Raw genomic sequence first — 23,618 nt, forward strand, 5'->3', positions numbered from 1 at the left:
GTTTCCTCTTCGTCCAGGGGAAACAGAACAGCAGTAAAATGCTGCTTGCACGAACGAATGTTGTTCTTGGCATTCTCTCTGTCCCTCTCCCAGAGATCCGGAAACATTAGTCTGCAGTTGCAGAGCCAAAATCCACACGTGCCAGTGACTTCTGTGCTAGTGCTCAGCAAGTTTCACCATTGGATTCTTCTCATCATAGCAAAATGAGAATGTCTGATTAACAAAATGAAAAAGATTACAAAAATGCTATACATCAACAGCCTTGTCTGCAATGCCTGAATTACACACCCTGATCAGTAACGAATCAACTTGCTTGCTGCTCGTCAAGTGTTGATCGATCGGTTACTTCTTGCCGCTAAGGATGTTGGCCCTCATGGTCTCCAGCTCTGCCATGTTGGCCTCGACGCCGGCGAAGGACGGCTCCGGGATCGGCTCCTCCACCATCTGCGACAGCCTGACGAGGCTCCTGCAGGCCAGCACGGCGCGCGCGTCCATGGTCTCCATGGCCCTCAGGTAGAGGCACTGCGACGCCCGGGCGGCCTGCGTCCTCAGCTGGTCGGAGTTGGTCGGGCCCAGCAGGCAATGCCCCACGATCCGCAGCGCCGGCTGGAACAGCTCCCACGGCATAGGCACCCTCCGCCACTTCTCCTCGCCGCTCTCGGCGGAGGCGATCCGGGCCTTGTCGTCGCTGCGGTGCTTCCCCGTCCACGCGACGCAGAACTCGCAGAAGTCCATCTTGGAGGAGAGCGGCATGAGCCCGATCTTGGCGTGGTAGAGCTCCAGCACCGCGCCGACGATGCGGCCGCGGCGCGTGGCGCGAATGCTGCCGTGCGGCTCCAGCGCGGGGGAGAGCTCGGCGACGTCGGGGTCGTCGGCCTTGCCCGTCTTGGCCGCCGGCGCCGCGGCAGCAGGCTTGATCGCCTCGTGGTACACGCTGGGCTTGGCCATGTTGGGCAGCGTCACTGTCTCGGCCTCCCCGGACCCCCGCTGCGCCACGGCGTGCGCGTACAGCGTGAGGAGCACGGCCTCGAACCCGGCGAGCGGCTTGCGGGAGACGGCGCGGGACATGTACACGCCCGCGAGGGTCGGCACGAAGCGCAGCACCGCGAGCTGGAGCGCGGGGAGGCCGGACTGGAAGGTGCCGTAGAGCCAGCCGCAGAGGGCGTCCTGGCCGGCCCCCGAGCCCGCGCCGCGGAGGCGCCCCGTGACGGCGCGGGCGACGCCGTCGTCGTGGAGGAGCGCGGCCGCGGGGTCGCCGGCCGCGGCGAGGGACTCCGGGAGCGCGCGGCCCAGGATGGCGGCGAGCGAGTCGACCGCGGCCTTGGGGCTCTGGATCGCCTGTGCGGCGGACGACATCGTCGTCGGCAGCAATGCAGACAGGAGGATGAGGGAGGAAGAGGCTGGCGTCGTCGACGTGCGGGACGTGTGGTTCGGTGCGATGGAAGGGAAGGGCCGAAGGAGGAGGCGAATGGATCGGAGGAGGAGGAGGAGGTTTGAGCGGGCGGCGCGCTATGGCTTCAGCTTTGACCCGGTTCGTACGCTTAACGCGAGCAAATCAAGGGAAGGGCACACCCGCCATTTACGCATGCAGGAGAGTGCGTGTCATGTGTGCAGCTTGCAACGCAGAAATTTTGGAGGGAACGTACACGAACGGGAACTCCTTTGGAATCCGTTTGCAACCTAGGAAATGCACATTCTTTAGAAAAAGATGGGGGGGGGGGGGGGGGGGGCATTACTACACTTTTTGTTGCGCATTTCTAAGGGTTTTCTTTTTTTTGGAAAAAATCAGATCTATTATAAAAGTTCACCCAAAATAAAAAGTATCTCAAACATAACCAAAATTATATCGAGGTTCCGGGAACATCAAACGATCACCCGCGCCCAGTACGACTCCCGTGTCGCTCTCGCGGGCGGCTCGGGAGAAACCCCGGCCGCCGCCGACAACCACCCTCGCCTCCCCCCTCCTCCTCCCGCCGCCGCCGGAGGGCGTCCCTGGGCAAAGCCCTCGGCGCCGGCGGCGGCGGGGACGGCTCTCCCTCCTCTTCTCCAGGCGTGGCGGCGCGGGACGCTGGCCGGCGACGGGGACTCGCGGGCGGGCGCGGGTGGTCGGGGGCGCGCACCGGCAATGGTCGCGCAGTGCGCCGGCGCGAGCGCCGCGGAGGCGTGGGCAGCTGGGTCTCCAAGGATCCGACGCCGCTCTGCCCAGGGGAGCTCCAGATCCAGCTCCCTTCGGACGGCGGCCCGTTTCCCTTGGCCGGCGGTCCCCGCGGCCGTGACTGGGGACTGGTGGCGTAGGCGGGTGTGGTGGTCAGCGCAGCGTGGTGGAACAGGCCGTGGCGGTGACCCTGGTGATTGCCATGCCTGGTCTGGGTGCCTCTCTTCGCCCAGATCTGGACCCCTCTGGGGCGGTGGCTCGAACGGCTGGTGCACTCCATGGTTGCGGCTGGGGGGTCGGTGGTGGCTGCTGTCGGCGCGGTAGGCGTGTGGTGGTGTGGTGTTGTGGCCGGCGGTGAGGGGTTGGGTGCAGGTGGCAGCCGAGACAGAACCAACTCTGTCTATGCAGGTGCTCGAGGTGAGCGGCTGTGTTTGCGGATGACTCTTGCTGGACCAAGCGGGGACGCTCGCCGTGGACTGGCAGGAGAGGGGAAGGTCTAGCGCTGCCGGACTCGGCAGCCGACGTTTGCGGAGTCGGCCGGGCTGGGATGCTTCGGGCGAAAGCCTATTGTCGACCTCGTCGGCAACGATGATGACGACGTCTCCTGGAGCCGTGTCCCTTCGTGAAGGCATCATTGGGGAGCTACCGTTGCCGGCTATTTCTTTGTGCTTCGGGCGAAAGTCTCAGATCCTTCTCTGGATCGGACGACGACATCTTCAATGTTGTTTCCCCCTTGGGGGCGTCGTTTCAGGAGCCAGGGATCCGCGGTTGGTCGTCTGATGTCTGGGCTGGAGTGTTGGTTCAGGTTGCTGGTTTGTAGGGCGGTGGCGGTGGAGGTGCTCTGTGGCGGCGACCAGTACCTTGGTCATCCTATGCTGATGGTTGACCTCTCTTTTTGGGGCTTGTGGCGGTGGTGAGGTCTCGGTGTTCGGCACCCTTCGATGGCTTTTGAGGTTTGGTGGCCTGCGAAGTGCTATGGTTCTCTCTATTTGTGATGGTGGCCGTGGTGTGGCTCAGAGGAGGTGTAGGGCTATCTCGGCAGAGAATTGCCCTTCGGCACGGTCTGTGGCTTTCTCTGCCGCGACGTTCCTAGGCAGCAGGATGCTCTTCGATGGTGGCTACGATCTCCTAGCTCTTCAAGGTGCAGAGATCGCATGGTAGCAGGCAACTTCTTCTCTACGTCTTCTCGGTGGCGGATGTCCTTTCGACGGATCCAACAAAGCTAGTTCCTGCTCTTCTCGGTCCACTGGTGGTGATGGATGCTAAGTTCTTGGTGTTGGCTGCTTGTCGTAGCTCGCCTCTGGTTCTTTTTCTGTTGTTCCTTATTCCATCTTCTATTCTGTTGTTCTTGGTTCCTTCTCCTATGTGTCGAGTGATATCTGTTGTAACCGTCGTGTTGTATCTCAATCTTATCTATAATGAAAATGGTTCAGGCTGGCGTAAGCCCGCCGTAGCACCGTCGAAAAACATCAAACGATCACTACTATCGCCAGAACAAGCCGCTGACGTGACGCTATAGCCGTTCCCCTATCGGAGCCGGTTTGACCCTGTCGATGACAGTCGGGAAGTCTTCGTGCATGTGCCCCTATGGACCAGTGTCCTCGAGCCACATGGTAAGAAACCCTAACCTCACATCCCCAAGGATATGACACCAATCTACGCCGAAGCTCCGTCGACTATGTCTAAACGAACGAACTTGAGGAGGATCGAAGTCCAAAAGACAAACTTGAAGAAGAAGCGTCGCTCCCGAGCACCGCACCTGCGAGAACTAAAAAAAATCGTAACCAAAACTGCTAACCGAAGCGGAGGCACCGGGATTCCCTCCCCGCCACCGGCCGCCAGAGTGGCAGGCGGCGGGAAGGCGAAAGTTTGCCTTAGCCGCCTAGGGTTAGGGTAGAAAATGAGAGGCAGTCATAATACTCTACACCTTGGTCATCCTAGTATTTTCGAGCTCCTACTTATAATTTCATTATTGACAGGTTTAAGGATAAATTAAATAGTTATAAAGCCAATAGACTCTCTTATGTGGGTTCACTTACCCTAATTAAACTAGAGGATTCCATGCTCGTTGCTGCGGGAATTGGTTGGTGAAAATTGGGTTGGTAATTTTAGAAAAATAATTAATAATATATACAACTTATTATATTTTACTATGTATAGTTGTAACAATATTTATTGAATATAAGTAGAACAATTAAATAGAAAATATTTTTCCTTGCATGGTTGAATGTTGTGGTTCGTTTTTTTATGTGTGGTTGCATGTTGAGGTGGGTCTTATCCATCATAATTGTATGATGAGGTGGCATGTTTGTATGTTAAGATAAACAAATTTGTGACGATGACTCTCTTAGTTATATGGGATATGTTCTCGCTTCTTTACTTCTTTACTCTATATTCTCATTCTTGTGAGCAAGGGTACTATAACCAAACTAACGTCTATTGTTCGTATGTTCTTGTGGGTAAGGATTCAGAAAGACAATGGTTCTAAATATCTTTGTCTTCGAGCTTAGAAAGAAACTTTTTAACCCATGCGTGAACCAAATTTGGGTGAAATGAATGAAACCCTTGTGGCTATTGCTGCATGGTGAGTTATCAAAGATCCTTCCTCCTTCGCCGCTGTAATTATGAAAGCCAAAAAAATTAAACACATTTCTGTTTGGAAAGCCCCTAATCTGGTCCCTAAATCTACCTTTTGGGCTTCTGTCCTTAAAATCCTTTCTTAGATGCTTGATTCCCGTCACCTCCAAATTGCTAGTGGTAACTCTAGCATCTGGTTTAGTCCTTGGTGCAAGGATTGGAAGCATATGCATAACCATTGGAGATCAGATTTGGAGAGACCTTGTCCAAGCGTAGTAATCTATGACAACCTAACGCCAAATGTTGGGATGATGAAAAAATTAGTTATTCATTTGAAGAGTCTTTGGAAATGATATTTTGGATGCTCTCATTGCCAGTGCAAAATGCAGATTGTACTGCCAAACGAGCATATAAAACTTTCTTGTAGGATGGTCAAAATTCCTCACCGACCCACAACAGAGTTGCTATAGATCTGGAAATTGCCATTCTTAACCAGGTTTGTAAGAACAAAGTTATTACACTTGGAGTAAAAAACTCAAGTTGGTATCATATAGAAGGGCTACCCCTATAGTTTAAGGGCCTCTAGTAGCCAGAACTCGTAACAAAAAGAATGTTGCAGGTTTGGGCAAAATGAAATCGATTCACATCTCTTCTTTCATTGTAATTTACAAGGTTGGTTTGGTTTAATTATGGTCTCGGAACTAATGCTCTAAATCCTACACTTTATCGCTCCTCCATCATTCAGTTTATCATGTATCCTTTACACTTTGATTTAAATCTAGCTATTATTCTCTCTTTGCCCTGGAGTATTTGGAAAAAAGCTAGAAATGATTTACTTTTCAAAAAGAAAACTTGGTCTCCACTGCAGGATCTCATGCCACAAAAGCATTGCTAAATGTAGGTTTAAAAGTGGCTCTAGAAGAATAATGCATAACCCTTACAGAGCCTTCTACTAAAATTACTCCATGCACAAATACATCAATCCACAAGTTACTTGGCATATGTGGACGCGACTCTTAATCCTTTTGTGGCAAGGAATGTAGCCACCTTTGTACTATTTCTCAAAAATCCATCTTCTCAACACTCTATATTCATTCAAGTGGTGAACTCAAATGTGATTTCAGTTTTGCAGGAGAAGCAATGGGTTTACTCCTTGCAGCTTCTGCTGTCAAGTCCATGGTTGGAGAGATATTTCCTTCTATTTGATTGTAGAACCTTGGCATATGCAGTAGAAGCGAAGAACTTAATTGACAATCCAGGACATTGGTTGATTAGAGATATTTTTCGTGAATTCTACGACCGCGCTTCTTGCCTAAGCGCTTTCAAGGCTGCTCACACCCATAGGGCCCGAAATCAATTAGCTCATCCCTTGTCAAAAAGGGCGTTCTTGTGTACATCTTCTACTTCCTGCTCTTATCTTTACAATAAAGCTTCTCATGTAATTTCATATTGGCTTATGAAACCATTGGCTTTCCTTTGGGAAAGATCCTCTCTTTTTTTCAGGGAAAGGCCATCATGGCTACTTTACTAACTTTAAATAATTATCACATCATCCACCAACAAAGGTAAAATAAAACCCGGGGGGTTATCCAATCACAAATATGGTGGATTATCCCTGCCAAACCAAGCTAGCTCATGCCCAACATAATTAGGCTCCCTATTATAGTATTGAACTGTGGCGTTATTGGGAAAGGTCCTCTTTGTACACTGTTTGGTGCTCGTACCCCCTTCGCCCGCCCAACACCTCCTACCCTTCTCCATGTACACCCTTGTTTAATTCTTGAGGGGAATATAAGAGTTTTCCATTTTATCTTTTTTTAGTGCAACAAGGCTAGCATGAGGGTTTGTGCGGTGTCCTTTCCGGACTAATCCCTCCGGTTTATATAGACACCGGGGGAATCTAGGGTTTACATGGAGTCGGTTACATAAGAAGGAATCTTCATAATTGGTCGCCAAGCTTGCCTTCCACACCAAGTAGAGTCCAGTCCGGACACGGGTATGGTCTTCGGTCTTCGTGTCTTCGCAGCCCATCAGTCCGGCCCATGGATAACAGGCCGGACGCCCGAGGACCCCTTAGTCCAGGACTCCCTCAGTAGCCCCTGAACCTGGCTTCAATGACGAGGAGTCCGACACGTAGATTCTTTGGCATTGCAAGGCGGGTTCCCTCCTTCCGAACTCCAAAATTGTCTTCGGATGAAGTAAATATATCCGGACCTATGTATATAACCACAGAGAATACGATATCTCACGAACCCAACTTGTTGATAACTGTTCATGACATCATATCATGCCTGCCTGGTCACTTTTTCCAACCGTTGGCCAGCGGGCCGCCCCACGTCTCGGGGCGCGGTTTTATTGGCACGTCTTGTCAAGCCAGGGATCGTGTCCCTTTATTTACGGGATCTTCATTAAGGCAGGCGTGGGTAACCCAACCGTCCCCTGGGTACAACTCCTTGATGATAGGTAAGTTTAGAGACCTAGGGGGAGACGCCCAGAATTCGGGGCCTTTGTATAGAGACCCAGTCTCGTCTTCTTCTCTTGTGCTTGCTCCTTCCTCAACCCCAGCCACCCCAAGTTCCAGCCCTCGGGTTCCAATCGCCACCAGCCCTAATCATGTCCGGATCCAACTGTCAGGGCCGGTGGGTGGCTTCTTCTGTCACAGAGGAGGATATTGCGAAGCTCCGCGTAGCAAGGTATCTGACTCCGGAAATCCTTCATCGGCTCCCAGCACAAGGGCAAATTATACCGACCCTCAGATCTGGCGAGAGGGTAGTATTTGTATCCCACTTCCTTCACGGGCTAGGGTTCGCGCTTAACCCCTTCGTCCGGGGGCTCATGTTCTACTACGGGCTAGATTTTCACGATCTGGCCCCGGACTCTACTCTCCTCATCTCGACATTTATCGTCATGTGTGAGGCCTTCCTCCGGACTCCTCCACACTTCGATTTGTGGCTCAAGACCTTTGACATGAGGCTGCAGGTGGCAGAGGAGGAGCAGGCAGAGTGCGGCAGCGTCATAATAGGCAAGCTGGCCGGCGTGGTTTGGCCCGAAGGGTCTTTCGCCAATTCTTCCGACTTATGGTAGTAGGGTGGTTTTATATCAACGAGCCGTGAGGCTCCAAGTGGGCGGCCATACCTGCGTTCTGATCTGGCCCTCCAACTCGGCTCGCTTCATGGATCAACAAGGGGTCGGACCGGGGATCCGTCAATGAGGTGCAGACTCTACAAAGTCGCATCCGAAGCCTTACCGAGAAGGGCATTGATCTTGTGAACGTCGTTCAAGTAATGCTGGTCCGCCGGATCCTGCCATGTCAGTGGCGGCCTTTCCGTATGTGGGAATTTAATCCAGAGGGGTGGCGGACCCTACAGCACTTCTTCGACACTACGCACGAAGGAATGTGGAAATTGTATTTCAGGGAATGAGAGCAATGGCCGGACACCACCGAAGACGTTGGCCTTGACTGCAACCATACGGACACTTCGGTAAGTACTCGATATCCGAACACCTTCCGTTCGAGCGCCTCTTGACAAGATACTGAACAATCCATCCTTGTACAGGACTGGATAAAGAAAGCAGTGCTAATCTGGTGTCCGCCGCCCCTTCCCGAAGACCCTGCGACCGCCTTGCCGACGCGAATGTTGATTCCGGTACCGTACCAGGTGGCTGCGTTTGGGGAAACCAAAATCCCTTTGCCCAAGGGTAAGGGTGCAGAGGGAGCCCTCCATGGCAAGAAGAGGGCCGCCTCCGAAGATCAGGAGGGGAAACCTTCCAAGAGAGGAAAGACGCCGTCATCGAGCGGCTTGGGCCGCGTGAGTGAGGCTGCCGTAGAGCTTGATAACAAGGACGAACCTCAAGGCAAACCGTAAGTGAGGCTGAGGTACTTTAAACGCACCTCATTCTTTTCCTACTAGTGAAGTGATCATCCGATATACGTTCATCCACGCAGGTTAACGCCCGGTGCTTCTCAATCGTCCTCCTCCTCGGGAGATCTTCTTCCGGAGATGATGGAGAGTGACACGCCTTCTCCAGCCTCATCGCCCCATAGGGGGGATGATACCGATGTATCGTCCTGAAGGGCTCCTCCTGAACACCAAGTAGTACAGGAAACGAAGAAGGCGTTACCCGAAGGCGGTGCCTCCGTCACCCGGGGTTCTGGGATCGAGACTGGCGTCCCCGAACCGTCCGGTTTACAGCCGGAGACGGTTCTGGAGGCAAGTAAATGGGTTCCTTTACAGGAATGCCGTACTCCGGCGGCGGTTTCCGAAGACCCAGGAGCGCCGGGGATGCTGACGGACATGCTAGGACGAGCCTCCATTTCAGAAGAGCACCGTTCCTTGATGGTTACGGTGGTCGAAAGGGTTCTATCCGCGAAGAGTGGATTGAACGAGGCCTTCACGAGCCTCCTAAGAGGTTTTTAGGTTTGTGATGTGTTTTTGTCAATTGAATTTTATTTGACAGAATGCACCTGTTGTATATGCAGTAGCCCCTGAGACTCGGATTGTCTTCCGAAGGAAGCGATCAGAGGATCAAAGAGATGTTCTCAGGTTTTAACCTTGATTTAATTTGAAATACAGGCTGCTTCCCCTCCTGTGGCTGCTCGGAGTACAGAAGTAGCCGAACTGCAGCGAAAGCTGGATATCGCAGAGGATGACATCGCATTGATCAATAAGCGTCTTGACGACTCGCAAGGTATGTATTTCGAGCATTCTTTACCCCGGCGTACTTGACGCGGAAAAGAGCTTTATATGAAATGTGCATAAAATGCAGATGGTGTTGCCGCCGTGGAGGCTTTTCTGGCGGAGCTAGTCCGTGCCAAGGAGCGGGCCCGGTTTAGTGAAGCTGCTGCTGAGAGGGCATCGGCTGAATTTAAGGCCGAACAAGCTGCGCGATGCCAGGGCGAGGAGAAAATATCCACGATGACACTTGCTTTGGAGAATGCTACCGGCCGCTGCGAATTTCTTGAGAAGGAGAATAAAGCCTTAACGGCCGAACTGGACAAGGCCCGACAGGAGGCGAGAGAAGCGCGATCAGAATCCAGAGCACTCCGTGAGGAGGTTCGGCAGGCGAAGGAGATAGTGGCTGGAAAGCCCTTTCTGCTGCAGACTAAATTCGGCGACCCGGACTATGCTCAGCTGAACCATGTGTGGAGTTCTCCGGACGAGTATTTGGACTTGCCGAAGAGTTCTGCCGATGCAGCGCGGTATTACCAAGCGCAAGATGGATATGCAACGGAGAAGCTTTTTTTGTCACAGTTTGGCACGTCAAAGCGCCCGCTGCTGCTCAATGAACAGATGTCCCGATAGGCCGAACTTCATAGGGTATTGGAGGCTGCCATGAAGGATGTCATAATCTGGCTGTGGCCGACCGAGCCTGCGCCGAATAGCTATTTCGGTTTGGTGCAGAAGCTTGTCGATGCGGTGCCGCGAATCGATGTTGCGAAGCGATCGGCGTGCATTGAAGGTGCACGAATGGCCCTTGCCCGAGTCAAGACATTCTGGGGGAAGATGAAGGCCATCGACGTCGCAATGAGGGGTCCGCCCAAAGGCGAGGACCGTCCGAAACCGGAGCATTAATTTGAAGACGGCTTGGAGGCCGCCCGCTTGATTGAGGGTCAATGCTCGAAAAACATAATGTTCGAGTGAGGTGTATAATGATTGTAAAAGACAACTTTATAGTTAATCTATTTATGTTTTGCTCGAAAAGCTTGAATTCCTCCTGTGCGGCCGTCTTAATATAATCTGAAAGTTTTCCAGTTGTCGGATTCAGCCCCCTCGTAAAAAGTACGGGGGTGTTCGGAAAAGCATTTAATCACTATTTAACCAACGTCTTGGTCCATGAAGGAGGTGATAATGCGGCGAACCAGGCAATCGGACTATAAGGTGTTAACACTTTCACTTAGCCATAGGAGTTTTATGGTGCTGGTATGTATGCGGCGTGTCGTGCCTTGCATATCTGATCTGAAAAAGATCCCTCGTGTTACACGGAGAATCGCTAAGGATTCCTATAAGTCATCAAGTGGTTGACCAGCTCTCGCCGCATCATGACGGTCAGTTTTTGGCTTTCTCTACTGAGGTGCTCATCCAGTCTAGGCCAGGGCACAATCGCAGTAGTTCTTCCTTTACTACCCTAGCCGATAGAGCGGAACGTAGGGTAGCAAGCACAGGAGCCGGGCAACCCAACTATTGACCCAAGACAATGATTCAGAGCTGATGCATATAAGGCCAAACTTGCGACGCCGAAGTACGCTTTAGAGCTGTTCGGACTTTTACTGGCGACTCATTCGTTCCCATGCCGAGCCCCTGGCAGGGTGTGCCGAGGTGCATCTACAAAGCGGGCGTTGAGGCCGTTCTTATTGCTGAAAGAGTATGAGAGATCGGTTCGGGTAAGGCTTACTGAGAGCGGAGCGATGCGCCAATGATAAATTTATGTATATAGGACGCCAGTTTGGGACACCTAGGTGCCTGGGCACCTTTCCTCTTCATCGTTGGATCGTGTTCAGCGATTGATTTGGAAACCAATAAAAATGCATCAATTGCTAGTTAATTTGGCAGGCTTTAATTCGTGGACCGTCCCATGCATGCATGTCACGTGATAAAAAGGCAGGGTATTAATATGTAGGTCGACATTTATTACATTCTTATATAACATGTATTTTGCCCTTGTATAACAGATCAAATTAGGAATGGGTACGTATGACGCAAGATTTCATTGGATATATACGCACCCTGAGAATGCACATAATTTTGGTAGTAGGTATTGCATACCCATATTAGATAGTTAGAAAATAAAATAAAACATAAATAGTTCTAAAAATAAATTATTGGGTATATACGTACCCGCATGTGTACATAATTACATGAGTAGGTATTAGATACCCGTATTTGTACATAATATCATTAATGGTATTTTTTATGGTATCGTTAGTAGGTATTAAATACCCATATATTTACATAAATTATTGGGTATATACATACCCGATATGTACATAATTTCGTTAATAGGTATTAAATACTCATATTAAATAGTTAAAAAATAGAACGTAATAGCTCAGAGAATAATTTACTGGGTATATATACCCGCGTATGCACATAATTTTATTACTAAGTATTAGATACCCGTATTAGATAGTTAGGAAACAAAAATACGCGTATTAGATACTCATAGTAGTTCAGAAGAAAATAAAATATTACTTTGATTTATTGTATGGCAAGTCTTGCATGCCTAATAGTTAAAAATGAACATAAAATGTAAACACGGAAAGTCTTGCATGAAGAATAATTAGGAAACAAATCAAACATTCATTGTGCGGCTGTACATACCTAAAACAATCAAGGTGCCCGGGCACCTAGGTGTCCCAGTTAATTTACCTATATATATATATATATATATATATATATATATATATATATATATATATATATATATATATATATATATATATATAAAGAGAAACCACAGACCCGGCTATTTGACATGCTCGTGGTCGGGATCAGAAGGAGAAAGGGCATAGTACAGGCTCGGAATAAAGAGCGCGGTCTACAAAAAGTAATTTTGGACCTTCTGTCGCACGTCTACGTCGCCCATCCTCGGGGAGGGGGATCCTTAACGGAAGTAGCCCCTTAGGTGAGTGTACGGATCCGAACTCAGATAGAGTCCATTGTAAATGCTGTCCAGTTGGTCACCTGTTCTTTAAGGATGATACAGAAAAAATGAGAAAAAACATATAAAAAACGTTACGGGAATGCTTGTAGGGTTGTCCGTATTGTGCTTCCGCCGATGCCCATGGTATCTTGAGTGCGTAGTGATGTGCGCGGGGTGCAAATTTCGCGAGTACAGTAGGTGGGTGGCGGAAGCCGAACTGCTATTTGCGTTCCGGGAGTGGTCGAACGTCGGAGGGGAACTATTTCTGCCCCTGGTGTTCTGCTGGCGAGCCGATCCATCGTCTTTATCGCCCGGTGGTCTCCTCCCCTTGTGATCAGCGTTATGCTTGCCTGCCTGCTTGAAGACCCAACAGTTACGGTTGGTATGATTAGCTGGCCTATCAGGGTGACCGTGAATCTGACGAGGTCGGTCCAATATCATGTCCAGGGTGGATGGTCCATCCTGGTTTGCCTTTAGTGGCTTCTTCCGTTGACCGGGCTTCGGATTGTGAAATCCGGCGTTCACCACTGTATCACGTATATTACTGCGACTGTGGTGTTCGGTTCGTCGTGGCTTGCCGTTGCCATCTCGGATTTCGGAAGTGCCCGGGCCGCTGTCGTTGTTGCTTTTACGAGCAAGCCAGTTGTCTTCTCCTGCGCAGAAGCGGTTCATTAGAGCTGTAAGGGCTGTCATGGATTTGGGTCCTTCCTGGCCGAGGTGACGCGCTAGCCATTCATCCCGGACGCTATGTTTGAAGGCCGCAAGGGCTTCTGCGTCCGGACAGTCGACAATTTGGTTCTTTTTGACTAAGAACCTGGTCCAGAGCTCCCTGGCTGACTCACCGGGCTTTTGGACAATGTGACTTTTCATCTGCGCATAATGGCCAGACATACGTTCCCTGGAAGTTGTCTCGAAAGGCGTCTTCCAAATCTTCCCAGTTGCCAATAGAATTTTCTGGCAAGCTGTTTAGCCAGTATCGAGCTGGCCCTTTCAGCTTGAGGGGTAGGTATTTGGTGGCGCGGAGGTCGTCTCTGCGGATCATGTGAATATGGAGAAGGTAATCCTCGATCCATACTATGGGATATGTTGTCCCATCGTATGATTCGATGTTAATGGGTTTAAACCCGTCTGGAAATTCATGCTCCATTACTTCGTTGGTGAAGCAGAGAGGGTGCGCGGCTCCTCTATGCTGGGCCACACTATGAAGCACCTCCGGTGGGCTCCGTTTAAGGTGCTCGGGCCGGGCATGGTCGGCTTTATAGCGTCCGAATAGGCGACCGTCATCGTCGGTCGGGGTATATCTTCGTGATCTGTGCATCGATCTTGTGCGTCCTGCTCTACCCTCCGTGTCTTGGTTGATATCGCGGGTATTTCCCCAAGCTGTTTTGTTTTTGCTTTGATGGCCGGATGGGTTGGTATGGTGCTCTGCTTGGGCTGCTACTTTGTCTGGACCGAACTCTGGTCGGCCCGCCGCGTTGTTCGATGGTGGCATGGGCTCCATTGCCCTGCCATCGTATTGCTGGAGCCACCTATTCTTGGGGTGGCTTTTGACTGGGCTGCTAAGGCCGTATTCTTCGGCGGCCAAGACCTCGGTCCATCTATCATTGAGCAAATCTTGGCTTGCTTGGAGCTGTAGCTGCTTCTTTCTGAGGCTCCTTGCAGTGGCTATAAGCCGACGTTTAAAGCGCTCCTGCTTGAGAGATTCCTTTAGCACGATAAAATCCTCGTTGCCGAGGATCTCCTCCTCCTCGGAGAGGGGGAGATAATTGTTGTCCTCCGAGTCTCCACATGTGGCATGTTCGTCAGGGCTGTCTTGCCCGCCTTCCTGCTCCTCCTGCTTGGATTCTACCTCAACAGGGTCTTCATTGTCCGAAGTATCGTCTTCTCTGGTGCTGGCAGTGTTTTCTTTTGGGCGATGAGGCCCAGAGCGCCGGTGTCCAGGCTGTGTACCCGGCGGTTTATCCTTGACCGGATCCTCCTTCTCACTGTCGAGAGCGCCGTAAGGTCTGTCTATCATACACACGTCATACCAAGAAGTGCTCATCCCGTGTCTAGCAGGTAGTAGGCTTTGGCCTTGCCCCTCATCGTCGTCCACACCGTCGACGTCTTCTGAGCGGGGATCGGGTGTGTTGGTTATATCTTCAACAGTGGCTATGAAGTGGGTGGTGGGTGGGAAGCAAAATTCTCCGCCGTCCGCCGTAAGTTCGAACCGAACATAGTTCGGAGACGGGTCGACCGCCAGGGACAGGTTTTTTAGCGAGTGTAGTATGTCGCCCATGGGCGAGTGTTGGAAGACATCTGCGGCGCTGAACTTGAAGATCGATAACTGATCGAGTTTGGTGTACGCGGGCTTGCAGGGTTCGGAGCTCGACATCGGGGGCGAGTCCGAGGTTCCGTTGATGTAGATTCCGTACAAAGTGGAATCTGCGTGCGGCTCCAGCACCGCGGAATCGGTAGCCCCCGTGATGGGGTTGAGCTTCCCATCCTCGGATGACTTGAACTGCTCCGGATTTAAGGCCGGAGCCGATACGGGAGCTATCTCCTGGATGCGGCCTGATGACAGGTTTAAGCCATATTCATCGGGGCGATGGGGAGCAGTTGCCGCGGTCTCGAATCCGTCAAAGATCAAGTCTCCACGGATGTCCGCAACGTAATTCAAGCTCCCGAATCTGACCTGATGGCCAGGGGCGTAGCTGTCGATCTGCTCCAGATGGCCAAGCGAGTTGGCCCGCAGTACGAAGCCACCGAATACGAAGATCTGTTCGGGGAGGAAGGTTTCTCCCTGGACAACGTCATTACTGACGATCAAAGGGGCCATCGAGCCCTTTGCCGACGGCACAGTGGAACTCTCAATGAAAGCACCAATGTCTGTGTCAAAACTGGCGGATCTCGGGTAGGGGGTCCCGAACTGTGCGTCTAGGATCGATGGTAACAGGAGACGGGGGACACGATGTTTACCCAGGTTCGGGCCCTCTCTATGGAGGTAATACCCTACTTCTTGCTTGATTGATCTTGATGAATATGAGTATTACAAGAGTTGATCTACCACGAGATCGTAATGGCTAAACCCTAGAAGTCTAGCCTATGACTATGGTAATGAGTATATGTGGTGTCCTTTCCGGACTAATCCCTCCGGTTTATATAGACACCGGGGGAATCTAGGGTTTACATGGAGTCGGTTACATAAGAAGGAATCTTCATAATTGGTCGCCAAGCTTGCCTTCCACGCCAAGTAGAGTCTAGTCCGGACACGGGTATGGTCTTCGGTCTTCGTGTCTTCGCAGCCCGTCAGTCCGGCCCATGGATAACAGGCCGGACGCCCGAGGACCCCTTAGTCCAGGACTCCCTCAGGGGGTTCTTACTTAGAGTTAGTGTCATATAATGTACACAAATAAAACTATTTTGACCCGATGAACATGGGTTGTGTGTAAATTTGTACCAGTGGAACCTTATAAAAACATCGCCACTTGTGTTAATATTTTTTCATGGAAGGTTTAGGTTGTCCCAATCATGCATGGAGAGATAATATTTTTTTTCATGACTATGCACTATGTAGACTCGACATATAAAAGACCCCAAGTTTTTTTATCGACTGACTAAAGAAGTACAAACTCATTTCATTTGATTTTTGGTTCAGCTACAACATGTAACACCGGTAGACTTGATCTACCCCGACAATCTCGCATTAATGGTATTTTCGGGCTCGACCACTAAATAGGCTAGTGTATATCATATTCCCGACGGCTAAGGTTTTTTACATTCCCTTTCTGTAAGGGGCACGTGACTTTTTGGATTAGAGGATCTCTTCCCTTAGGAAATTTTTCGCAAAAACCTCTTTGGATCAATAGAACTAGAACACCAATTTATTTATGAATTGCATTCTTACACCAGATTTTTGACAAGATATCAGACCTAATAGAATGTTTCATTTGTGTCTTACATACATCTCACTTTTCTCATATTCTTGGATTTTTATGTCATTCATCCAACGAACCATGTCTACATATTCACAATTTTTGTTTCTTGTAGGATTCAAAAGGCATTTACATTCTATATTTTTTTGGTATTTGCGTACTTATTGGTATCTACAGTTACACACTTATAAAAATAACCTGAGCAAAAATTGTGTGTCCTAACTTCAAATTCAAGAATGATAAAGTGTTAATTAGTACTCAGTTGAGCAATTTGGACGACCCATTTTTCTTGTGTCCAATTCCATTAGGGTGGCTTAAGGCTATGTACATAAGGGAATCGAGATGAGTGTCAAATGCGAACGTGGTTTGTACTTAAATACGGATATCAGTAATTTTGAAGGATCTTATGAAAAACATGTTAGTGTCCATTTGGACTTTACAATTGTGTTTTTACTTTCATATGGAAAGAAATAATAGGAAGCAACATACGACGATAGATAAATATTGGTTTTCCTCATAGAATGGACGGTTTATGCTAGCCACACATCCTTATTGTAGGTCGATTACAATATTGATTATTTAGTGACAAGGCTAAGGGCATCTCCAACGCCAACCCTCAAAATGCCCGCATACATCCGGACAGGGCTAAGGGCATCTCCAATGCCGATCGTCAAAATGCTCGCATAAGTCCAGTCGTAGTTTGTCATCTAACGCGGACCTATATTTGTCCATGGATGCGTCCACTTGTCTAAATTCCCACAAACTAGACACAAACTGGGGGAAGGTTTGTGGGCATCCGGACCTCCGCCATGTAGGACCCCGACACCCTCGACCCACTCGAATCCTATTGCCGGGTCACTTTTCTTCCACTCCGCCCCTGCCCCACTTGCCTTGCATCTGCACCCTCTTCAAGTCCTCATCCATGACCGCTGATGTACCTCTTCGACCACCGCCCAGGCATTGTCAGACGCCCGCAACCCCCACCTATGCGCATGCCCGCCTTAGACTATGCTGTAGTCCACCGTCCGCATCCAGGTACCCTCCACCCATGGCGGGCACCACGCCTGATAGGTGTTCGGTCAAATGCCATTGAGCTTTTTTGTTGACCTTCTTCTTGTTTTTTAGAGTAAGCACGATGGCGGGGGGGGGGGGGGGTACTCGGTGATGGAGAATGAGTTGTTGTGCAATGCGTGGAAGGTCATACCTATGGACTTCATAGGCATGATGCAAGGGGGCTTGAACTTTTGGAAAAACATGCATGCTTTGTTTCATGAGCACAAGAAGTTCGTGCCCTACCGACATGCACGTGATCCATGAACATAATGTGAAGTCGCTAGCACATCGTGTTGGGAAACGTAGTAATTTCAAAAATATTCCTACGCACACACAGGATCATGGTGATGCATAGCAACAAGAGGGGAGAGTGTTGTCCACGTACCCTCGTAGACTGAAAGCGGAAGCATTAGCACAACGCGGTTGATGTAGTCGTACGTCTTCACGATCCGACCGATCAAGTACTGAACGTACGACACCTCCGAGTCCAGCACACGTTCAGCTCGATGACGTCCCTCGAACTCCGATCCAGCCGAGCTTTGAGGGAGAGTTCCGTCAGCACGACGGCATGGTGACGATGATGATGTTCTACCGACGCAGGGCTTCGCCTAAGCACCGCTACGATATTATCGAGGTGGACTATGGTGGAGGGGGGCACCGCACACGGCTATGAGATCCAAGGGACCAATTGTTGTGTCTATGGGGTGCCCCCCTCCTCCGTATATAAAGCGGGGAGGAGGAGAGGGCCGGCCAATGGGAGGAGGCGCGCCCCAGGGGGGCAATCCTACTCCAAGTAGGATTCCCCCCTCTTTCCTAGTCCAAGTAGGAGAGGGGAAGGAAGGGAAGGAGAAGGAGAAGGAAGGAGAGGGAGGAAAAAGAGGAAAGGGGGGCCGGTCCCCTAGTCCAATTCGGTTTGGGCTAGGGGGGCCGCGCCCCCTGCCTCCTCTCTTCCACCACTTGGCCCATGAGGCCCATTGCTTCTTCCTCGTATTCCCGTAACTCCCCGGTACCCCCGAAAATACACGAATCACTCGGAACCTTTCCGATGTCCGAATATAGTCGTCCAATATATCGATCTTTACGTCTCGACCATTTTGAGACTCCTCGTCATGTCCCCAATCTTATCCGGGATTCCGAACTACCTTCGGTACATCAAATCACATAAACTCACAATACAATCGTCATCGAACTTTAAGCGTGCGGACCCTACGGGTTCGAGAACTAGGTAGACATGACCGAGACACGTCTCCGGTCAATAACCAATAGCGGAACCTGGATGCTCATATTGGCTCCCACATATTCTACGAAGATCTTTATCGGTCAAACCGCATAACAACATACGTTGTTCCCTTTGTCATCGGTATGTTACTTGCCCGAGATTCGATCGTCGGTATCTCAATACCAAGTTCAATCTCGTTACCGGAAAGTCTCTTTACTCGTTCCGTAATACACCATCCCGCAACTAACTCATTAGTTGCAATGCTTGCAAGGCTTATAGTGATGTGCATTACCGAGTGGGCCCAGAGATACCTCTCCGACAATCAGAGTGACAAATCCTAATCTCGAAATACGCCAACCCAACAAGTACCTTTGGAGACACCTGTAGAGCACCTTTATAATCACCCAGTTACGTTGTGATGTTTGGTAGCACACAAAGTGTTCCTCCGGTAAACGGGGGTTGCATAATCTCACAGTCATAGGAACATGTACAAGTCATGAAGAAAGCAATAGCAACATACTAAACGATCAAGTGCTAAGCTAACGGAATGGGTCAAGTCAATCACATCATTCTCCTAATGATGTGACCCTGTTAATCAAATGACAACTCATGTCCATGGCTAGGAAACTCAACCATCTTCGATTAACGAGCTAGTCAAGTAGAGGCATACTAGTGACACTCTGTTTGTCTATGTATTCACACATGTATTATGTTTCCGGTTAATACAATTCTAGCATGAATAATAAACATTTATCATGAAATAAGGAAATAAATAATAACTTTATTATTGCCTCTAGGGCATATTTCCTTCAGTCTCCCACTTGCACTAGAGTCAATAATCTAGATCACATCGCCATGTGATTTAACATCAATAGTTCACATCATCATGTGATTAACACCCATAGTTCACATTGTCATGTGACCAACACCCAAAGGGTTTACTAGAGTCAATAATCTAGTTCACATCGCTATGTGATTAACACCCAAAGAGTACTAAGGTGTGATCATGTTTTGCTTGTGAGAGAAGTTTAGTCAACGGGTTTGCCACATTCAGATCCGTATGTATTTTGCAAATTTCTATGTCAACAATGCTCTGCACGGAGCTACTCTAGCTAATTGCTCCCACTTTAAATATGCATCCAGATTGAGACTTAGAGTCATCTGGATCAGTGTCAAAATTTGCATCGACGTAACCCTTACGATGAACCTTTTGTCACTTCCATAATCGAGAAACATATCCTTATTCCACTAAGGATAATTTTGACCGATGTCCAGTGATCTACTCCTAGATCACTATTGTACTCCCTTGCCAAACTCAGTGGTAGGGTATACAATAGATCTGAAACACAGCATGGCATACTTTATAGAACCTATGGCTGAGGCATAGAGAATGACTTTCATTCTCTTTCTATCTTCTGTCATGGTCGGGCTTTGAGTCTCACTCAATTTCACATCTTGTAACACAGGCAAGAACTCTTTCTTTGACTGTTCCATTTTGACCTAGTTCAAAATCTTGTCAAGGTATGTACTCATTGAGAAACTTATCAAGCGTCTTGATCTATCTCTATAGATCTTGATGCTCAATATGTAAGCAGCTTCACCGAGGTCTTTCTTTGAAAAAACTTCTTTCAAACACTCCTTTATGCTTTCCAGAAAATTTCTACATCATTTCTGATCAACAATATGTCATTCACATATACTTATCAGAAATGATGTAGTGCTCCCACTCACTTTCTTCTAAATACAGGCTTCACCGCAAGTCTGTATAAAACTATATGCTTTGATCAATTTATCACAGCGTATATTCCAACTCTGAGATGCTTGCACCAGTCCATAGATGGATCGATGGAACTTGCACACTTTGTTAGCAACTTTAGGATCGGCAAAACCTTCTGGTTGCATCATATACAACTCTTCTTTAAGAAATCCACTAAGGAATGTAGTTTTGACATCCATTTGCCAGATTTCATAAAATGTGGCAATCTGCTAACATGATTCGGACAGACTTAAGCATTGCTACGAGTGAGAAAATCTCATCGTAGTCAACACCTTGAACTTTGTCAAAAACCTTTTTTTCTACAAGTCTAGCTTTGTAGATAGTAACACTACTATCAGCGTCCGTCTTCGTCTTGAAGATCCATTTATTTTCTATGGCTTGCCGATCATCGGGCAAGTCAACCAAAGTCCACACTTTGTTCTCATACATGGATCCCATCTCAGATTTCATGGCCTCAAGCCATTTTTGCGGAATCTAGGCTCATCATCACTTCCTCATAGTTCGTAGATTCGTCATGGTCAAGTAATAAGACCTCCAGAACAGGATTACCATACCACTCTAGTGCGGATCTCACTCTGGTTTACCTACAAGATTCGGTAGTAACTTGATCTGAAGTTACATGATCATCATCATTAGCTTCCTCACTATTTGGTGTAGTAGTCACAGGAACAGATTTCTGTGATGAACTACTTTCCAATAAGGGAGCAGGTACAGTTACCTCATCAAGTTCTACTTTCCTCCCACTCACTTCTTTCGAGAGAAACTCCTTCTCTAGAAAGGATCCATTCTTAGCAACGAATATCTTGCCTTCGGATCTGTGATAGAAGGTGTACCCAACTGTCTCCTTTGGGTATCCTATGAAGACACATTTCTCCGATTTGGGTTTGAGCTTATCAGGATGAAACTTTTCCTTACAAGCATCGCAACCCCAAACTTTAAGAAACGACAACTTTGGTTTCTTGCCAAACCACAGTTCATACGGTGTCGTCACAACGGATATAGATGGTGCCCTTTTTAACGTGAATGCAACTGTCTCTAATGCATAACCCCAAAACGATAGTGGTAAATCGGTAAGAGACATCATAGATTGCACTATATCCAATAAAGTACGGTTATGACGTTTGGACACACCATTATGCTGTGGTGTTCCAGGTGGCATGAGTTTGTGAAACTATTCCACATTGTTTTAATTGAAGACCAAACTCGTAACTCAAATATTCTCCTCCACGATCAGATCGTAGAAACTTTATTTTCTTGTTACGATGATTTTCAACTTCACTCTGAAATTCTTTGAACTTTTCAAATGTTTCAGACTTATGTTTCATTAAGTAGATATACCCATATCTGCTTAAATCATCTGTGAAGGTGAGAAAATAACGATACCCGCCGCGAGCCTCAATATTCATTGGTCCACATACATCAGTATGTATGATCTCCAATAAATCAGTTGCTCGCTCCATAGTTCCGGAGAACGGCGTTTTAGTCATCTTGCCCATGAGGCATGGTTCGCAAGTACCAAGTGATTCATAATCAAGTGATTCCAAAAGTCCATCAGTATGGAGTTTCTTCATGCGCTTTACACCAATATGACCCAAACGGCAGTGCCACAAATAAGGTGCACTATCATTATCAACTCTGCATCTTTTGGCTTTCAACATTATGAATACGATCGAGATCCAACAAACCATTTTCATTGGGTGTATAACCATAGAATGTTTTATTCATGTAAACAGAATAACAATTATTCTCTAACTTACGAATAACCGTATTGCAATAAACATGATCAAATCATATTCATGCTCAACGCAAACTCCAAATAACATTTATTTAGGTTCAACACTAATCCCGAAAGTATAGGGAGTGTGCGATGATGATCATATCAATCTTGGAACTACTTCCAACACATATCGTCACTTCACCCTTAACTAGTTTCTGTTCATTTTGCAACTCCCGTTTCGAGTTACTACTATTAGCAACCGAACCAGTATCAAATACTGAGGGGTTCCTATAAACACTAGTTATGTACACATCAATAACATGTATATCAAATATACCTTTGTTCACTTTGCCATCCTTCTTATCCGCCAAATACTTGGGGCAGTTCCGCTTCCAGTGACCAGTCCCTTTGCAGTAGAAGCACTTAGTCTCAGGCTTAGGTCCAGACTTGGGCTTCTTCACTTGAGCATCAACTTGCTTGCCGTTCTTCTTGAAGTTCCCCTTCTTCCCTTTGCCCTTTTCTTGAAACCAGTGGTCTTGTCAACCACCAACACTTGATGCTTTTCTTGATTTCTACCTTCGTCGATTTCAGCATCACGAAGAGCTTGGGAATCGTTTCCGTTATCCCTTGCATATTATAGTTCATCATGAAGTTCAAGTAACTTGGTGATAGTAACTAGAGAATTCTGTCAATCACTATCTTATCTGGAAGATTAACTCCATTCAAGTGATTGTAGTACTCAGACATTCTGAGCACATGCTCACTAGCTGAGCAATTCTCCTCCATCTTGTAGGCAAAGTACTGTCAGAGGTCTCATACCTCTCGACATGGGCATGAGTATGAAATACCAATTTCAGCTCTTGGAACATCTTATATGCTCCGTGGCGTTCAAAACATTTTTTAAGTCTCAGTTCTAAGCCGTAAAGCATGGTGCACTAAACTATCAAGTAGTCATCATACCGAGCTTTTGTCAAACGTTCATAACGTCTGCATCTGCTCCTGCAATAGGTCTGTCACCTAGCGATGCATCAAGGACATAATTCTTCTGTGCAGCAATGAGGAAAATCCTCAGATCACGGACCAAGTCCGCATCATTGCTACTATCATCTTTCAACTTAGTTTTCTCTAGGAACATATCAAAAATAAACGGGGAACAACATCGCGAGCTATTGATCTGCAACATAGATATGCAAATACTATCAGGACTAAGTTCATGATAAATTAAATTTCAATTAATCATATTACTTAAGAACTACCACTTAGATAGACATCCCTCTAATCATCTAAGTGATCACGTGATCCATATCAACTAAACCATGTCGGATCATCACGTGAGATGGAGTAGTTTTCAATGGTGAACATCACTATGTTGATCATATCTACTATATGATTCACGCTCGACCTTTTGGTCTCAGTGTTCCGAGGCCATATCTGCATATGCTAGGCTCGTCAAGTTTAACCTGAGTATTCTGCGTGTGCAAAAACTGGCTTGCACCCGTTGTAGATGGACGTAGAGCTTATCACACCCGATCATCACGTGGTGTCTGGGCACGACGAACTTTGGC

General features: G+C 48.2%; 1 protein-coding gene across 1 annotated transcript; it reads right to left on the minus strand.

Moving 5' to 3' along the window:
• Positions 1-185: 185 nt before the first annotated feature.
• Positions 186-1,463, minus strand: LOC123099501 (uncharacterized). The gene has a single exon (XM_044521649.1). The coding sequence runs from the start codon at positions 1,354-1,356 to the stop codon at positions 343-345; it is 1,014 nt and encodes a 337-aa protein (XP_044377584.1). The 5' UTR covers positions 1,357-1,463; the 3' UTR covers positions 186-342.
• Between the last annotated feature and the right edge of the window lie 22,155 nt (positions 1,464-23,618).

Source organism: Triticum aestivum, chromosome 4D (assembly GCF_018294505.1).
Source record: "Triticum aestivum cultivar Chinese Spring chromosome 4D, IWGSC CS RefSeq v2.1, whole genome shotgun sequence".
NCBI classification, from domain to species: Eukaryota; Viridiplantae; Streptophyta; class Magnoliopsida; order Poales; family Poaceae; genus Triticum; species Triticum aestivum.